The sequence below is a fragment of the Cherax quadricarinatus genome, chromosome 4, assembly GCF_038502225.1.
Source record: "Cherax quadricarinatus isolate ZL_2023a chromosome 4, ASM3850222v1, whole genome shotgun sequence".
In the NCBI taxonomy this organism is placed as follows: Eukaryota; Metazoa; Arthropoda; class Malacostraca; order Decapoda; family Parastacidae; genus Cherax; species Cherax quadricarinatus.
Genome location: NC_091295.1, coordinates 69991895 through 70007321, shown reverse-complemented (window position 1 = coordinate 70007321; position 15427 = coordinate 69991895). Strand labels below are relative to the sequence as shown.

The 15427-nt window shown below is 43.4% G+C and overlaps 1 protein-coding gene across 5 annotated transcripts in view; it reads left to right on the top strand.

Annotated features, from left to right (window-relative positions):
- The window catches only part of LOC128684450 (NAD kinase), a 174735-nt gene that overhangs the window by 127465 nt on the left and 31843 nt on the right, over nt 1-15427 (top strand). For 4 of the 5 annotated variants that reach the window (XM_070097504.1, XM_070097498.1, XM_070097493.1 and 1 more), the window contains 2 exons: nt 13286-13415; nt 14580-14774. In XM_070097504.1, coding sequence (XP_069953605.1) covers nt 13286-13415; nt 14580-14774 — 325 coding nt within the window. Of the gene's footprint in view, nt 1-2008; nt 2243-13285; nt 13416-14579; nt 14775-15427 lie in introns of those variants that run through there. The other variant, XM_070097507.1, reaches the window with a different exon arrangement.

Here is a 15427-nt window from a genome sequence, read left to right as displayed (position 1 = left end):
GTCATCATCCTGGGTGATCAACATAGGTTCAGTAAGAAGTATTGTGTGGGGGTCGTGTCTAGCCTGTGTCATCATTCTGGGTGATCAACATAGGTTCAGTAAGAAGTATTGTGCGGGGGTCGTGTCTAGCCTGTGTCATCATCCTGGGTGATCAACATAGGTTCAGTAAGAAGTATTGTGCGGGGGTCGTGTCTAGCCTGTGTCATCATTCTGGGTGATCAACATAGGTTCAGTAAGAAGTATTGTGTGGGGGTCGTGTCTAGCCTGTGTCATCATTCTGGGTGATCAACATAGGTTCAGTAAGAAGTATTGTGCGGGGTCGTGTCTAGCCTGTGTCATCATCCTGGGTGATCAACATACGTTCAGTAAGAAGTATTGTGCGGGGGTCGTGTCTAGCCTGTGTCATCATCCTGGGTGATCAACATAGGTTCAGTAAGAAGTATTGTGCGGGGGTCGTGTCTAGCCTGTGTCATCATCCTGGGTGATCAACATAGGTTCAGTAAGAAGTATTGTGCGGGGGTCTTGTCTAGCCTCGCTCCTGTGTCATCATCACTGATCACAGTTAACGGTTTTTACCTGTGATTTACATGTGGATATTTTCAAGGTTTCTTCTACCCCCCGCAGCCCGACTTGATTCGGGTTTTCCCTAGTCAAAACAGAGCGACTTCGCCGGAAATAAGCCACACTGCGGGGCTTTCTTGGGTTATTCTAGTTTATTAACCCCCGGCTTTATTAATCCCAAGGAAGTCTTTATAAAAAAAATAGTTACCAATGTGATGTTGCCACCATTCTTGTATGTTGCGATGTGGTGACTACTGCATGTGAGGTGTTTAGTATTGTGCAGTAAGTTTTGTACACCTGGTGAACCATGATAGACGACCTCATACTGACTCAGCATAGTGTAAAGCAAGCGATAATACAGCTTTACATGGTGTGGGAGTTGAAGGGCATGGGTAGGGTCGTGTTGGTGGGTTGGTGGTGGACGCCTTTCAGCTCTGTCTTCACTACTTTACACTTTTTGTTACCACTTCCTGGAAGATATTGCCCTCCCTGCCTTATGTGTGACGTCATATATATTACGAGACTCGGGTCGTGCTCTCTGGGTGTTGTGGCTGCGTCATACCTAGGTATTGCAGGCTTCACTTGCTGCTGCACGGCACACAATGAACGGGTTTAGACAAAATTACTAAAAGAAAATTGTTAGTGGATTAAATAAGCGCCCTTCCCTTCCTTCCTCATTGAGCACTCCATGGAGGGCTAGTAACACTATAAGTGGATAGAAGAATTGACAACTTTCTCATTCTAATTCGCTCCACAAAGCAAATAAGTTAATTCCGAAATGAACTCATGTCTCTAGGTATAACATGTCATCAGGCGTCAGGGAGGGTTTAAAGAGAAACCCCAGGGGTAGACATGATTTCATCCAGTTTATATTAAACAAGCAACCTTTATACCAGGACGGAGGCCTTGCCAGGGGCAAGGCCTCCGTCCGTGGCGGTTACTAAGATATCTACCCGTAACCAGTGACGGACCTACATTTTTAGGACTGACACTTAAACTGATATGGGGGCCCCTTCGCAACCTCTTCTCATACAGTAGATCCAAAATTTTTAAGCAATTTGGATTAAAGTCGCTTCTGGGGGTACCTTCGTAATTAAGGGTCCTGAAGCTTAAACTTCATTAGTTTCATAGTAGATCCTCCCCTGCCCGTAACCCACTATTAAAATTATGAGACTTACTCCATGAATCTACATTACCGTCGTCGTGGACCAACATTATTACTTTACCAATATGGATGCTTCATCAACATGTTTTTTTGTTTTTTTTGTCCCATTTCTCTGACTAGCTGCTTATGTACAGTACTGGGGGTAATGAGAACAGTGTGGGAAAATATGCGAGTAAGTGTGTTAACTGCAACAACAACAGCAGGAAGGGAAAAGCCATGTCCTCCTCCCCCCCCCCTCCCCACACCTCTTCTCAGCCTCCGTGAGCACCTCCATCAGTCGCGTGTTGTCCCTAGCGCAAGTCGCAACTGCTCGCCGCACACTCACCGCAGATCTCGTCTCAAATCAAGAAGCGTTATGACCTGGAGCAGCCTCTGGTCTTGACACTGACGCTACTCCTCCCTCAGTTACTGCCTCTAACACTTCTCTCCCTCACTACCTTAGCGACTCCAGTAGCAGTGTCAGCTGCTGGTGGTAGACTTCAGTGTAATGAAGTTCACAAGGGAGCCAGTTATTTGGTAAGTCAGATGGTCCTGGGTGTCAGCCTACAGTTGAGTCAGGTGCCACCTCATTTTTTACTCGTCTCTTCTATCAATTCTTCTCTGACAACAATATAAGGCCGCTCATAACCTTGCAAGTGCTAACCTTCATCTGTACCAGCATAACATACCCAGGCATAGACAAACGTGCGTCCATGCCATAACATCAGGCATTGAAGTATTTCGTAAAATTACGTGAAGTGTAAACACATTTTGATATTTTGTAGTTCCTGATCACACCCCTTCTTGTTGCGTATTTCAAAAAGACCGATAAATTGTGAAATCTAGAACTTCAGTCGTGTTCAGGATAGAAAGGTGCTAGAGGGGAGGGGGATTATATAATTGGGGTGAGGGAGGTCTATATCATCGAGGGGTGTGAGGGAGGGATTATATCATCAGGAGTGTGGAGGTATCGAGGAAGGGCCGTCACCACCTGGTGTCACTACCTGTCAGTCACCACCCATGTCTTCACTGCACTCTTCCCTCGCTCCCACCCCTTTGCGAGGCTCATCGTGCAGAGTGGACACACATGCACAGTTCAGGACATATAACCACGAAACATGTGCATGTGTGTTTTTATCTACATATTGTCTATATCACCATACCAGTTCTCCAACCATCGTGCAGAATGTCCCTTGCCTCTAGGTGGAGGATAGGGCGGAGCACCAACTTTGGAACCATGCATCTTTCCTTGCAGATACCACGATCTTGGCAGTTCTGTCTGCAGGTACCCACGAGCATGGCACTTCTATCTGCAGGTACCCACGAGCATGGCACTTCTATCTGCAGGTACCCACGAGCATGGCAGTTCTATCTGCAGGTACCCACGAGCATGGCACTTCTATCTGCAGGTACCCACGAGCATGGCAGTTCTATCTGCAGGTACCCACGAGCATGGCAGTTCTATCTGCAGGTACCCACGAGCATGGCAGTTCTATCTGCAGGTACCCACGAGCATGGCAGTTCTATCTGCAGGTACCCACGAGCATGGCAGTTCTATCTGCAGGTACCCACGAACATGGCAGTTCTATCTGCAGGTACCCACGAACATGGCAGTTCTATCTGCAGGTAACCACGAGCATGGCAGTTCTATCTGCAGGTACCCACGAGCATGGCAGTTCTATCTGCAGGTACCCACGAGCATGGCAGTTCTATCTGCAGGTACCCACGAGCATGGCACTTCTATCTGCAGGTACCCACGAGCATGGCACTTCTATCTGCAGGTACCCACGAGCATGGCACTTCTATCTGCAGGTACCCACGAGCATGGCAGTTCTATCTGCAGGTACCCACGAGCATGGCACTTCTATCTGCAGGTACCCACGAGCATGGCAGTTCTATCTGCAGGTACCCACGAGCATGGCACTTCTATCTGCAGGTACCCACGAGCATGGCAGTTCTATCTGCAGGTACCCACGAGCATGGCAGTTCTATCTGCAGGTACCCACGAGCATGGCAGTTCTATCTGCAGGTACCCACGAGCATGGCAGTTCTATCTGCAGGTACCCACGAACATGGCAGTTCTATCTGCAGGTAACCACGAGCATGGCAGTTCTATCTGCAGGTACCCACGAGCATGGCAGTTCTATCTGCAGGTACCCACGAGCATGGCAGTTCTATCTGCAGGTACCCACGAGCATGGCACTTCTATCTGCAGGTACCCACGAGCATGGCAGTTCTATCTGCAGGTACCCACGAGCATGGCAGTTCTATCTGCAGGTACCCACGAGCATGGCAGTTCTATCTGCAGGTACCCACGAGCATGGCACTTCTATCTGCAGGTACCCCCCACCTGACGCTTCATCAATTAATCTCGGTTTTGGAGTGTGCATATCCTATCAACATGCAAAAGGCGTTTCTTCCACGAGTGGGACCTTACCTCCCTGGGCGCTTTCCTAAGGAGTAATCCAGTAATCCCATGTGGATTAAATGGCATAGTTAATTTTAGCATTAGCCACCTTTGTTTCTTATAATACCTCTCGTCGTGCAGCTGTGGTGACTGGTCACAACACCTAAAGGGAAGATATCCACTTTTTGCTGTAAGTACAATTGTAAGATACTCGCAGCTCAGGACTGATGACTGTGTACAATTACCGGGATCTTTCTGCGTCTTATTAGCCGAATGATCTTCCCAGTATCAAGTGTGTCTACATAAAGAATTGCTAAGTCTTGCTGTTAATTCAGGGGCAGCCATACTTTGGTTTGCACACTAGGTGGGGAAGGGGTAGTCTCTGGGCGAGGTAGCACTGGTGATGGCGTTGGTGCAGGTCATGAGACTCTGACGAAGTCTCATGATGTGTTTTGAAGTGTTATACCTGGAGGTTATTCCGGGGATCAACGCCCCCGCGGCCCGGTCCATGACCAGGCCTCCCGATGGATCAGGGCCTGATCAACTAGGCTGTTACTGCTGGCCGCACGCAGTCCAACGTACGAGCCACAGCCCGGCTGATCCGGCACTGACTTTAGGTATCTGTCCAGCTCTCTCTTGAAGGTAGCCAGGGGTTTATTGGCAATTTCCCTAATGCTTGATGGGAGGCTGTTAAACAGTTTTGGGCCCCGGACACTTAGGGTGTTTTCCCTTAGTGTACCAATGGCGCCCCTACTTTTTATTGGGGGCATTTTGCATCGCCTGCCCAGTCTTTTACTTTATGAATATAGTCTTCACCGCCTCTCTTTACTTTCCTCATCTTTTCTTCCAGTCATGTATGTTAAAGTTTTGTCCCGTCATGTGGTTCCTCTACGATGCTCCTACCCTCTGATATCCTCTTAATGAATACGGACACTGGAAATAGCCAGGAGCCTCTCGCTGATAACCTCCCTCCCTTGAAGTTGAATATTACACTGGTCACCCTCCTTCCCAACACCCGGACGACACAGTCATGTAGCCCCGAACTGAGTTGTGTATTTTTTGTGGATTGTCATACTGTGTTATATTTTTGGAAAGTGCTGAACCTCGCCTGGGTGTACAGTTCATTTTTGGGGAGCAGTGTTTTGGTAGAGCTCGCGTGAGGTGGATGTGATGCAGATAAAACCTTCCACAATAAGACAAACAGTTTTAGCTTCTGAACCTTTGTACCTGTCCGCTATGATTTTTTAAGCTTCCCGCCATGCTAAGCTAAATAATTGTAGCTTCAAAATCTTTGCAACTTCTCGCCATGATGAGCTAAGCAGGTTTACTTTGTTAGGTTAACTAATTAGTTTATGGATTTATTTTGTTAAATAAAATGGGTGTGCTGAGAATTCATGTGGGATCATTTTGGGAAGAATAAATTTTGATCACGGCCGAAACCAGGACTGTATCTTTGGTGGATGCTTCTGTGGCAGGAAGCGAGCATCTCTGTCGACCCGACTCTACTGCTGCCCCAGTGTAACCTGTTCTCTAATTAGGGCAGCCAGTTCCACACGAATTGTCCTTCGTGCCTTTCTGCGTGCTCGTGATAGTCTGTGAACTTTAATATTTGTTATTCTTAGTTTGGTAAATTATATCTTTATATAATTACCCAACAGTAACGAAATTAAAAAAAAATGGTAGCGTACGTGTAACAGCGCCGTGCTATCGTTTTCATTTCGAACGTGTATTTCCTCACTAATTGTGACAAATATGGAGGATGGGCTACACAGCGGAGCTGTGCACCGGCAACTTCGCAAGGCTTGCATTCTTGCTTTGTGAAGGTGCACTTCACTGCTGGCTATCAGATGAGATCCTAAACAGCAGCTCCCGACACGCTGTGGGCCTATTCCTAGACCCAGTATCTGCCAGATTAATAAGGAACGGTGCCAAGAGGAGGTTTCATTCAGCGCCCCGAGATTTTAACAGGTTTCCTAAGGTAACGAAGTAAGAGAATAACCTGACACACCACCAAGAACATACCTTTACCTTCTCGCGTTAAAATAATCAGTATTCCATAAGTGTCATATTTAATAGTTTACACAACCATTGTATGTACTTGCATATACAGTACTATAAATTGTACTTCACCCTCTTTTGCCTCATTCTTTATCCTGTTATGCCTCGTACCCCCGTCTGCCTCACTGCAGCTGGAGTGGGTGATCATGTACATAAACACAATAGGGGATACTTCAATATATTTTGCTAGCTCTCGTCGGGTTTTAGTATTATGCTTGACAGGTCGACACTTCTCATGAGTGAAACTGGGTCATTGTGTACATGTTTATTAATCCAAACTTATGTCCATAAATACTGCCCGAAATGCTGTGCATCCTAAGAGCCTTAAGATTATTGTATGTTTTTTTACGTACTGAATTTTAAAATGAAGAATTGAATTGAACTGTCTTTTTGCAGCGTCCCCGCCGTAGGTCGCCACTAAATAATTCATCTCGTGTCAAAGACTTGGGTTATATTTATCTGTTTCATAAACTAATAAAAACAATGCTTCCTCCGTAAGAGAGGATAGCGTTGATTCTCTTGTATGTATTATTTTTTAAATTGTATATATTTTTTTTCAGTTACTGATGCCATTTTGTTGTCTTGATTAGTTGTGTTGACGTTTTCAAGTTGTATCACTGGCCGCGGTACGACTAGATTGTAAATGTGAAAATAAATTCAAAGACATATTACATTGTGAAGAGTAATTTTACGTGTTTTGTATCACTATTTTAATTTTAAGATAACACGAATTTAATGTGATATTGACAAAAAATGGCATCAGGTAATTGAAATTAATACAAAACGCAGTTGGCGTTCTTAAACAAGAGAACCATTGAATCTGCATAATCATGTCTCCTTAGTTCTCCTGTCTTCCAGTTATCATATTAGGTCCTTTAGGCTTCTCACTGTGCATACCCTTTAGCTCTGTGACTAACCTGGTTGCAGACTCTTGGATTTACACAAGTTTTTGAACGTGCTAGATCAAATTGGTTTCTTGCTGGTGCAGTATATTCTAAGATGGGCCTGATATACTTTGTGCACAGACTTTTTTTAAGTGTTCTTTATTGAGGTTACTGAAGCTGTTTTAGAGATCGCTAGCCTCGCTTATGCCGCCAGTCATATGGTTAACTTGCTACTCTGGCGATATATTTGATGTGATGTTCCTATCATATCATTTTCTTTTGTCAGTATTTATAGTTTCTCTCTTTGCAGTGTGTACTTCGCCTGCAGTTTTCTCTTTAATTAAGCCATTTGATATACAGTCCAGCATGATAATCAAGCGATTGATGCACTGGTGGGGTGACGGCTACCCTGCCTATACATATGTTTGTTAATAACCATTGTCTACATCCTCACAAGCCAAGGAATGCTTCTTAACGCGTCTTGCCATAGGGCCAACAGCACCGCTGAGTGGGTCATAGAAAGAAGACTATGAAAAAAAATTCATCCACGGCCTAAAAAAAAAGCCGTGGGTGAAAATGTTAATTTAACGGTGACTGCTTTCCTCCAAAATAATCCCTAGTTACATTTTTGTTATTGTCGTTTTCTCTCACACTCGATTTCAAAAGCTATAGGATTCGTCTGTTGACTTTGATACAGTAGTTGGTGACATTGGACCTGCACACACACGTTAGATGGGTTATCATCTAAGTAATGCTACAGCCGGGATACCGAACACAGGCTGTGGAACTAAGCAAGAGTTGGGAGTGATGGGTGGAGGCTGGAGAGGTGAGAGGTGGTTACGTGAGTGTTGGCTGGTATGTCCAGCACCGGGCAAAGAAATTTTCCCCGTTTCCTGCCAGCGGGGAAACACTAGGAACTCCACAGGAAACGTCAACGTTTGCTGGTTAAATGTTTCCTTCTCTGCCTCCGCCGCTTCTTCGTACTTCTCTTTCTCCTCCCTCCTCAACCCTCCTAATCCACTTCCCCTCTCCCTCCTGATCCACTTCCCCTTCCTCCCTCCTAATCCACTTCCCCTTCCTCCCTCCTAATCCACTTCCCCTCTCCCTCCTAATCCACTTCTCCTTCCTCCCTCCTAATCCATTTCCCCTTCCTCCCTCCTAATCCACTTCCCCTCTCCCTCCTAATCCACTTCCCCTCTCCCTCCTAATCCACTTCCCCTCTCCCTCCTAATCCACTTCCCCTCTCCCTCGTAATCCCCTTCCCCTCTCCTCCCTTCTAATCCACTTCCATCCTTTTCCTTCCTTCTCCCTCCTCCACTTCCATCTTTCTTTTCCTTCCTTCTCCCTCCTCCACTTCCATCTTTCTTTTCCTCCCTTCTCCCATCCCCTTCACCTCTCTTACTCTCAGAACAGACCCGCTCCGTAAATTATTAGTTGCACTTAAATATGTTTACAAGCATGACAATGGCGATAGACATTTCATAAGTTGAATTTTTCATAATAATTTGAAGTTCAATCGTGTTCACACAGTTTTCATTAATATTTCCATATAAAAATTATTATTGCATAGAATTTGAGATTTTTCAGGTAGGCAGTAACATGTTTTTCAAGTTTTTATTTGCATGGAGTTTCTGTATCATTCGTGTTGTGCAGTGTCTTCTGTTGTAGTTCTTTTGTAGGAATCTTTGCTCTGGATTAGTGTTAATAATTAGGCTTTAATAATTCGGGAATCATCGCCTCTGCAGCTCGGTCTTAGATCAAGCAACACACATCGAAAAATAAATATCACAGAAAGAAGAAATATTTAGAAATGCATAGGAAAGCAAATGTATGTATATACCGAATGTAGAAGTTTGTAAAATTTACTTGTGATCTTACATGTTCGTAAGACCAGCAAATCTTGCCAGTGCAAAACAAGCTTACATTTTATTCTTAGGACAGGTGGATAAAACTTTGGTAAGAAAGAAAACATATGCGGGTGTTGGTAGGCTAGCGGCTCGATAATGTGGTAGAAATATTAGATAAATGGAGGTTGGTAAGACTTTTGTTGACATTAACTCAGCACATCCTGGGACCGAGGGCCACGCCTTAGTCGACTGGGGATTCCTCGTTACACTTGACATTTTAGCTTCTCTCTTTTCTTTCATTATCTCTATTATTGATTCTTTGTTTTTTTTTTAACTGGGATTTTCCATGCTCTAGACTGAGCCAGTTCACGCGTGGGAAGTTTTCCATAAATTATAAATGTAGATTATAGACGAAATCATTCCTCACATATCTTAATATTTTTATATAATCTTTTCTTATATAAGCTAATTATTGTAAATAACCTAGCTATTTCATGTGAATTATTGTGCATATTCGTTTTGCATTAGTACTATAATAACCGTTTGCATTTAAAAAAAAATACCCACAATGCATTGTAGCAGTTGTAATTCATTAACAAAGGAAAGGTTTACATACAAACTGAACAACTTGTGGCTTAACACAAGCACTATACGAACACTTTACCAACTGTTGGTGGAACATTTTACAAATTGGATCAGATTATTTCGGTTTATTACCTTCTGTCAAAGGCATTTGTCAATAGGCATTTGATCTGTTGTTCGTTGGTTACCATTTGTGCGTGTGTGAAGGGGGGGGGAGATTTTTTTTAAGATGAAATTTAGATATACCATAATGCTCTGTCTCAATTTCAGAATAACGTGATTTGACTGTACTCAAGCTTCAAGGTATAATAATCAGGTCTCAAAATTTAATACTCGAATATCAAAATTTTGTATTGGAGTCTCAGAGTTACTTTCGTCACGAATGTGAAATGGTGATGTGTTATAGAACGGGCATGATTTTTTTTTACTGCCGATTTCCTGTAGCGTAAGGAATATGCATCCAAAGATGCATATCTACAGGATGTATAAACGCATAGATGCGTATCTTTATGCATATGCATCTAGAGACTCTCGGATATTATTCTAACTCCACAAGATTTTGAAGAGGCAATTAGTGATATGCCCATGCACTCTGCCCCAGGCCCGGACTCGTGGAACTCCGTGTTCATCAAGAATTGAAAGAAGTCCCTATCGCGTGCCTTCAGCAAATTTTATGGAGAGGGAGCATGGACACACGGGTCATCCCACACACACCAAAAACAACAGACATAGCCCCACTCCACAAAGGTGGCAGTAAAGCAATTGCAAAGAACTACAGACCGATAGCACTAACATCCCATATCATAAAAAAATCTTTGAGAGGGTTCTAAGAAGTAAGATCGCCAATCACCTAGATACCCACCAATTACACAACCCAGGGCAACACGGGTTTAGAGCAGGTCGCTCCTGCCTGTCCCAGCTACTGGACCACTATGACAGGGTCCTGGATGCTGTAGAGGATAAACAAAATACAGATGTAGTATACACAGACTTTGTAAAAGCTTTTGAAAAGTGTGACCATGGTGTAATAGCACACACAATGCGGGATAAAGAAATAACGGGAAAAGTTGGTAGATGGATCTACAACTTCCTGACAAATAGAACACAGAGTAAAGTCCCAGGCAGCCATGGTAAACAGCTCTGTTCCACAAGACACAGTACTCGCTCCCATTCTATTCATCTTCATTTCTGACATAGAGATGTAAGCCATAGCTCCGTGTCTTCCTTTGCGGATGACACCCGGATCACCATGGCAGTGACCTCCATCGAAGACACTGCGAGACACCAAGCGGACATCAACCAAATCTTCGAATGGGCCATTCAAAACAATATGAACTTCAACGAGGAGAAATTTCAACTACTCAAATATGGAAAACTTGAAGAAATTAAAAATGTGTCAGGGTATACCACAAATTCTAACCATACAGTAGAGCGGAAAAGTAATGTGAAGGACCTGGGAGTGATAATGTCAGAGGATCTTGCCTTCAAAGACCACAACAATGTATCTACCTCATCCACTAGGAAAATGATAGGATGGATAATGAGAACCTTCAAAACTGGGGACGCCAAGCCCATGATTCTCTTCAAATCGCTTGTGCTGCAGCAGTTATCTGGTTTGTGTGTGTCTCCAGAGACATGCTCGGCTTTATGGTCACTCCAAGATCTTTTTCCTTGAGTGAGGTTTGCAGTCTTTGTCCACCTAGCCTATACTCTATCTGCGGTCTTCTTTGCCCTTCCCCAATCTTCATGACTTTGCATTTGGCAGGGTGGAATTCAAGGAGCCAGTTGCTGGACCATGTGTCCAGCCTGTCCAGGTCTCTCTGTACTCCTGTCTGCTGATTTAATTCTTCTCAGTAACTTCACATCTGCAAACAGGGACACTTCAGTCTATCCCTTCCATCCTCCAGGTATGTCATTCAGATATATCAAAAATAGCACTGGTCCTAGGACTGACCCCTGTGGGACCCCACTTCTGCGCTAATCTCTTGTGAGGAACTGTGTCGAAGGCCTTCCTGCAATCAGGGAAAATGCAGTCAACCCACCCCTCTCTCTCTCTCGTGTCTTACGTCTGTTACCTTGTCATAAAACTCCAGAAGGTTTGTGAAATGAGATTTGCCTTCCATGAATCCATGCTGGTTGTCGTTTATAATCTTGTTCCATTCCAGGTGCTCCATCACTCTCCTCCTGATAATCTTCTCCATGACTTTGCATACTATACATGTCAGAGACACTGGTCTGTAGTTTAGTGCCTCGTTTCTGTCTCCTTTCTTAAAAATGGGGACTACATTTGCCGTCTTCCATACCTCAGGTAGTTGCCCAGTTTCAGGGGATGTATTGAAGATTGTAGTTAGTGGCATGCACAGCGTCTCTGCTCCTTCTCTAAGGACCCACAGGGAGATGTTGTCCGGTCCTGTCACCTTTGAGGTATCAAGGTTGCTTAACAACTTCTGCACCTCCTTCTCTGTTGCTTGTATGTCATCCAACACTTGTTGGTATATTCCCTGTTGATGTTCCCCTCTGTGCTGACTTCCCAGAGCCCTTCCTGTCTCTACTGTAAATACTTCCTTAAATCTCCCATTAAGCTCCTCACATACCTTGTGATCATTTCTTGTGAGTTCCCCACCTTCTTTCCTCAGCCTGATCACCTGAGTTTTGACTGTTGTCTTCCTCCTGATGTGGCTATACAGCAGTTTCGGGTCAGACTTGACTTTCGATGTTATGTTATTTTCATACTGTCGCTAGGCCTCCCTCCTTACCTGTGCCTACTCGTTCCTGGCTCTTCAACTAATCTCCTTATTTTCCTGTGTTTTTTTTTTTCCCTCTGTACTTTTTTCATTCTCTAGTGCACTTAGCTTTTGCCTCCTTACACTGCAGCAACAGCCTGGTTGACCAAGCGAGCACCAGATGAGCCTGGTCCATCAGAGAGTAGATATACTCTGAAAATTCTTCAAAGGTATATCAAAGGTATATCGGGTAAACCAGGGGCTCGTTCTGGCCTTCCCATTATTTCTGTTGCCCTTGGGAACAAACCTTTCCTCTGCCTCTTTGCATTTTGTTGTTACGTATTCCATCATTTCGTTTACTGACTTTCCTACCAGTTCTCTGTCCCACTGAACCTCCTGCAGGAAGTTTCTCAAACCTATGTAGTCCCCCTCTTTTATAGAATGGCTTTTTCCATTCAACTCCTGTTACCCTCTCTGCTTGTAACTACTATTTATTCAAAGCACAGAACCACATGGTCAGTAGCTCCTTGGGGCCTCTCATATGTGGTGTCCTCAATGTCTGAACTGCTCAGGGTGAACATAAGGTCCAATCTTTCTGGTTCATCCTCCCCTCTCTCTCTGGTAGTGTCCTTAACATGTTGATGCATGAGGTTTTCCAGTACCCCATCCATCATCTTGGCTCTCCATGTTTCGGGACCCCCATGTGGCTCCAGGTTTTCCCAATCAATCTCCCTGTGGTTGAAATTGCCCATAACCAGTAACTTTGCTTTGCTCGAGTGAGCTGTTCTTGCCACCTCAGCCAGTGTGTCCACCATTGCTCTGTTGCTCTCTTCATATTCCTCTCTTGGCCTCCTGCAGTTCTGTGGTGGATTATACATCACTGCAATGACTACCTTGTGCTTCTCAGACTGAAATGTACCTACAGTGTATTCATATGCGTACTCCTCTATGCATAAACATCTATTATTATTATATTTCCATATACCAACATTATTCAGTATTAATAGTTTCCAAAGAAAACTTTTTTATATATAAATCTTTGGTTGTTTTAAAATAATAATGTGATAATTGTTGTGTAGGACAATCCAGGACCCTGCGAGCCAGCGTCTGACGTGGTACAAGCCACCTCTCTCTGTGCTGGTCATTAAGAAGGTCAGAGACGCCCAGGTCATCCAACCCTTCATCCAGCTCGTCAAGTGGCTCACAGTCGTAAGTCACCCCAACCATTTTTTTAATTAGCTATCATTAAATATACCACACTAAATATTTCAATACTTCCAGCAGGTCAGGAAGTATTGAAAAAAAAAATGATTATTGTACATACTGTTATTAAAATTTGATAGAGCATATTGTGTGGCCTCCCTTAAATACATAACTTTTTGCATTAGAACAAGAACTAGTACATAAGGAAATGCAAACTTCAGACACAAATGGAAATATTTAAAAAAAATTAGCGATGTAAAAGTAGTGAGGACATAGGAATTACCAGAAATGTCTTCAAGGTCACACAACAGTGTCTAGCTGCAGTGTTGAAGCTGAAGTGCTTTTGATCCAAGGAATTGAATCTACTATTTTCTTTGTTATGTCTACATAAAAATATGTTACTGGAATAGTAGCCATAAGCTTAGGGTATTTCATTACCCCTACACAATTTTGAAGCAATTTTTTCTGAAAGTGATAATGTGTGTATGTATGTATGTATGTTTGTTTGTTTGTTTGTTTGTTTGCCAGTAGTGTGTGCCAGAGAAGTGGGAGAGAGTCTTTTGCATTTTTATACTGACCTCATTTACATCAAAACTTTGTGGGCCCAGTCCCTGGGCCCATTATGTACCTCTGTAATCTGTAAATATCTTTGTAACTTGCTCTGCTACCAAAACTTTAGGGCCAAGTCTCTGGACCCATTATATACCTCTGTAATCTTGTAACTACCACCCAGAGGATGGGTATGGGGTGCATAATAAACATATTAAACTAACTAACCTCATTTGCCCAGTAGGGCTAGTGGGATTTTAGTCAGTTCTGTGAGCATATAAAGCCAAAATAGACAGTAAGTTATCCTCTTATCAAATATTGCCATGTAATGAGCTTCCATGGTGCACATTCAGTGAAGATGGTCCCCAGCCCTGGAAACTGTGCTCTTCTTGTGAAAATATGTTGCCTCTTCTCCTGTTACCATATCTTGTGTATTCTATGTTTTCCTGAATATAGCAAAATTCTTTTTGATTTCAACATTAAAATATTGTTTTCAGATACAGTATTGGTAAGTTTTATCCATAAAAAAACAAAAACATTAATATATTGGGCTGTACTGTTATACAGTAAATTTAAAAACCAAGTAGCTTAAGGCAAATATAATTCTTGTCATATTTTCAGGAAAAGAGAATGTTGGTGTTTGTGGAAGCATCAGTGATGGAGGACAGCTTGGTCACAAGTCACTCTGGGTTCCCTATACTGAAAGATAAGCTCATGAGCTTTAGGGAAGGACAGGATGATCTCACTGACAAAATTGACTTCATTATATGCCTAGGTGGTGATGGAACTCTACTATATGCTTCCTCACTTTTTCAGGTAAGCCATTAATTCATTCACAGCATTACAGAGTGTAATTTCTCAAATTTAAATGATCTTTTTTACAGCATAAGTTTTTTAATCTAATGACAATTGTTGAAATGACCTGCCATTAGGAGCCAGTGGGCCTGTAAACCTCGGATATTGTCCATATCACTAATACAGTGGACCCCCGGTATACGATGCCATCGGTATACGTTAAATCCAGTATATGATACATTTTAATGCAAAAATTTTGCCTCGCTACTCGTTAAAAAACCCGCCACCCGCGATTCGTCCGAGACGCGTCCACATGTGGCCTGAACTGCCCTGTGCGTGCCAGTGTTTACAAGCCAGCCAGTGTGCTCGCATCTAAGCATACATTCGGTACATTCCATATTATCACAGTGTTTTTGGTGCTTGTTTCTGCAAAATAAGTCACCATGGGCCCCAAGAAAGCTTCTAGTGCCAACCCTTCGAGAAAAAGGGTGCTAATGACTATTGAAATGAAGAAAGAGATAATTGCGAAGTACGAGAGTGGAGTGCGTGTGTCGGAGCTGGCCAGGTTGTATACAAAACCCCAATCAACCATCGCTACTATAGTGGCCAGGAAAACGGCAATCAAGGAAGCTGTTGTTGCAAAAGGTGCATGTCTGTTGTCGAAACAGAGATCG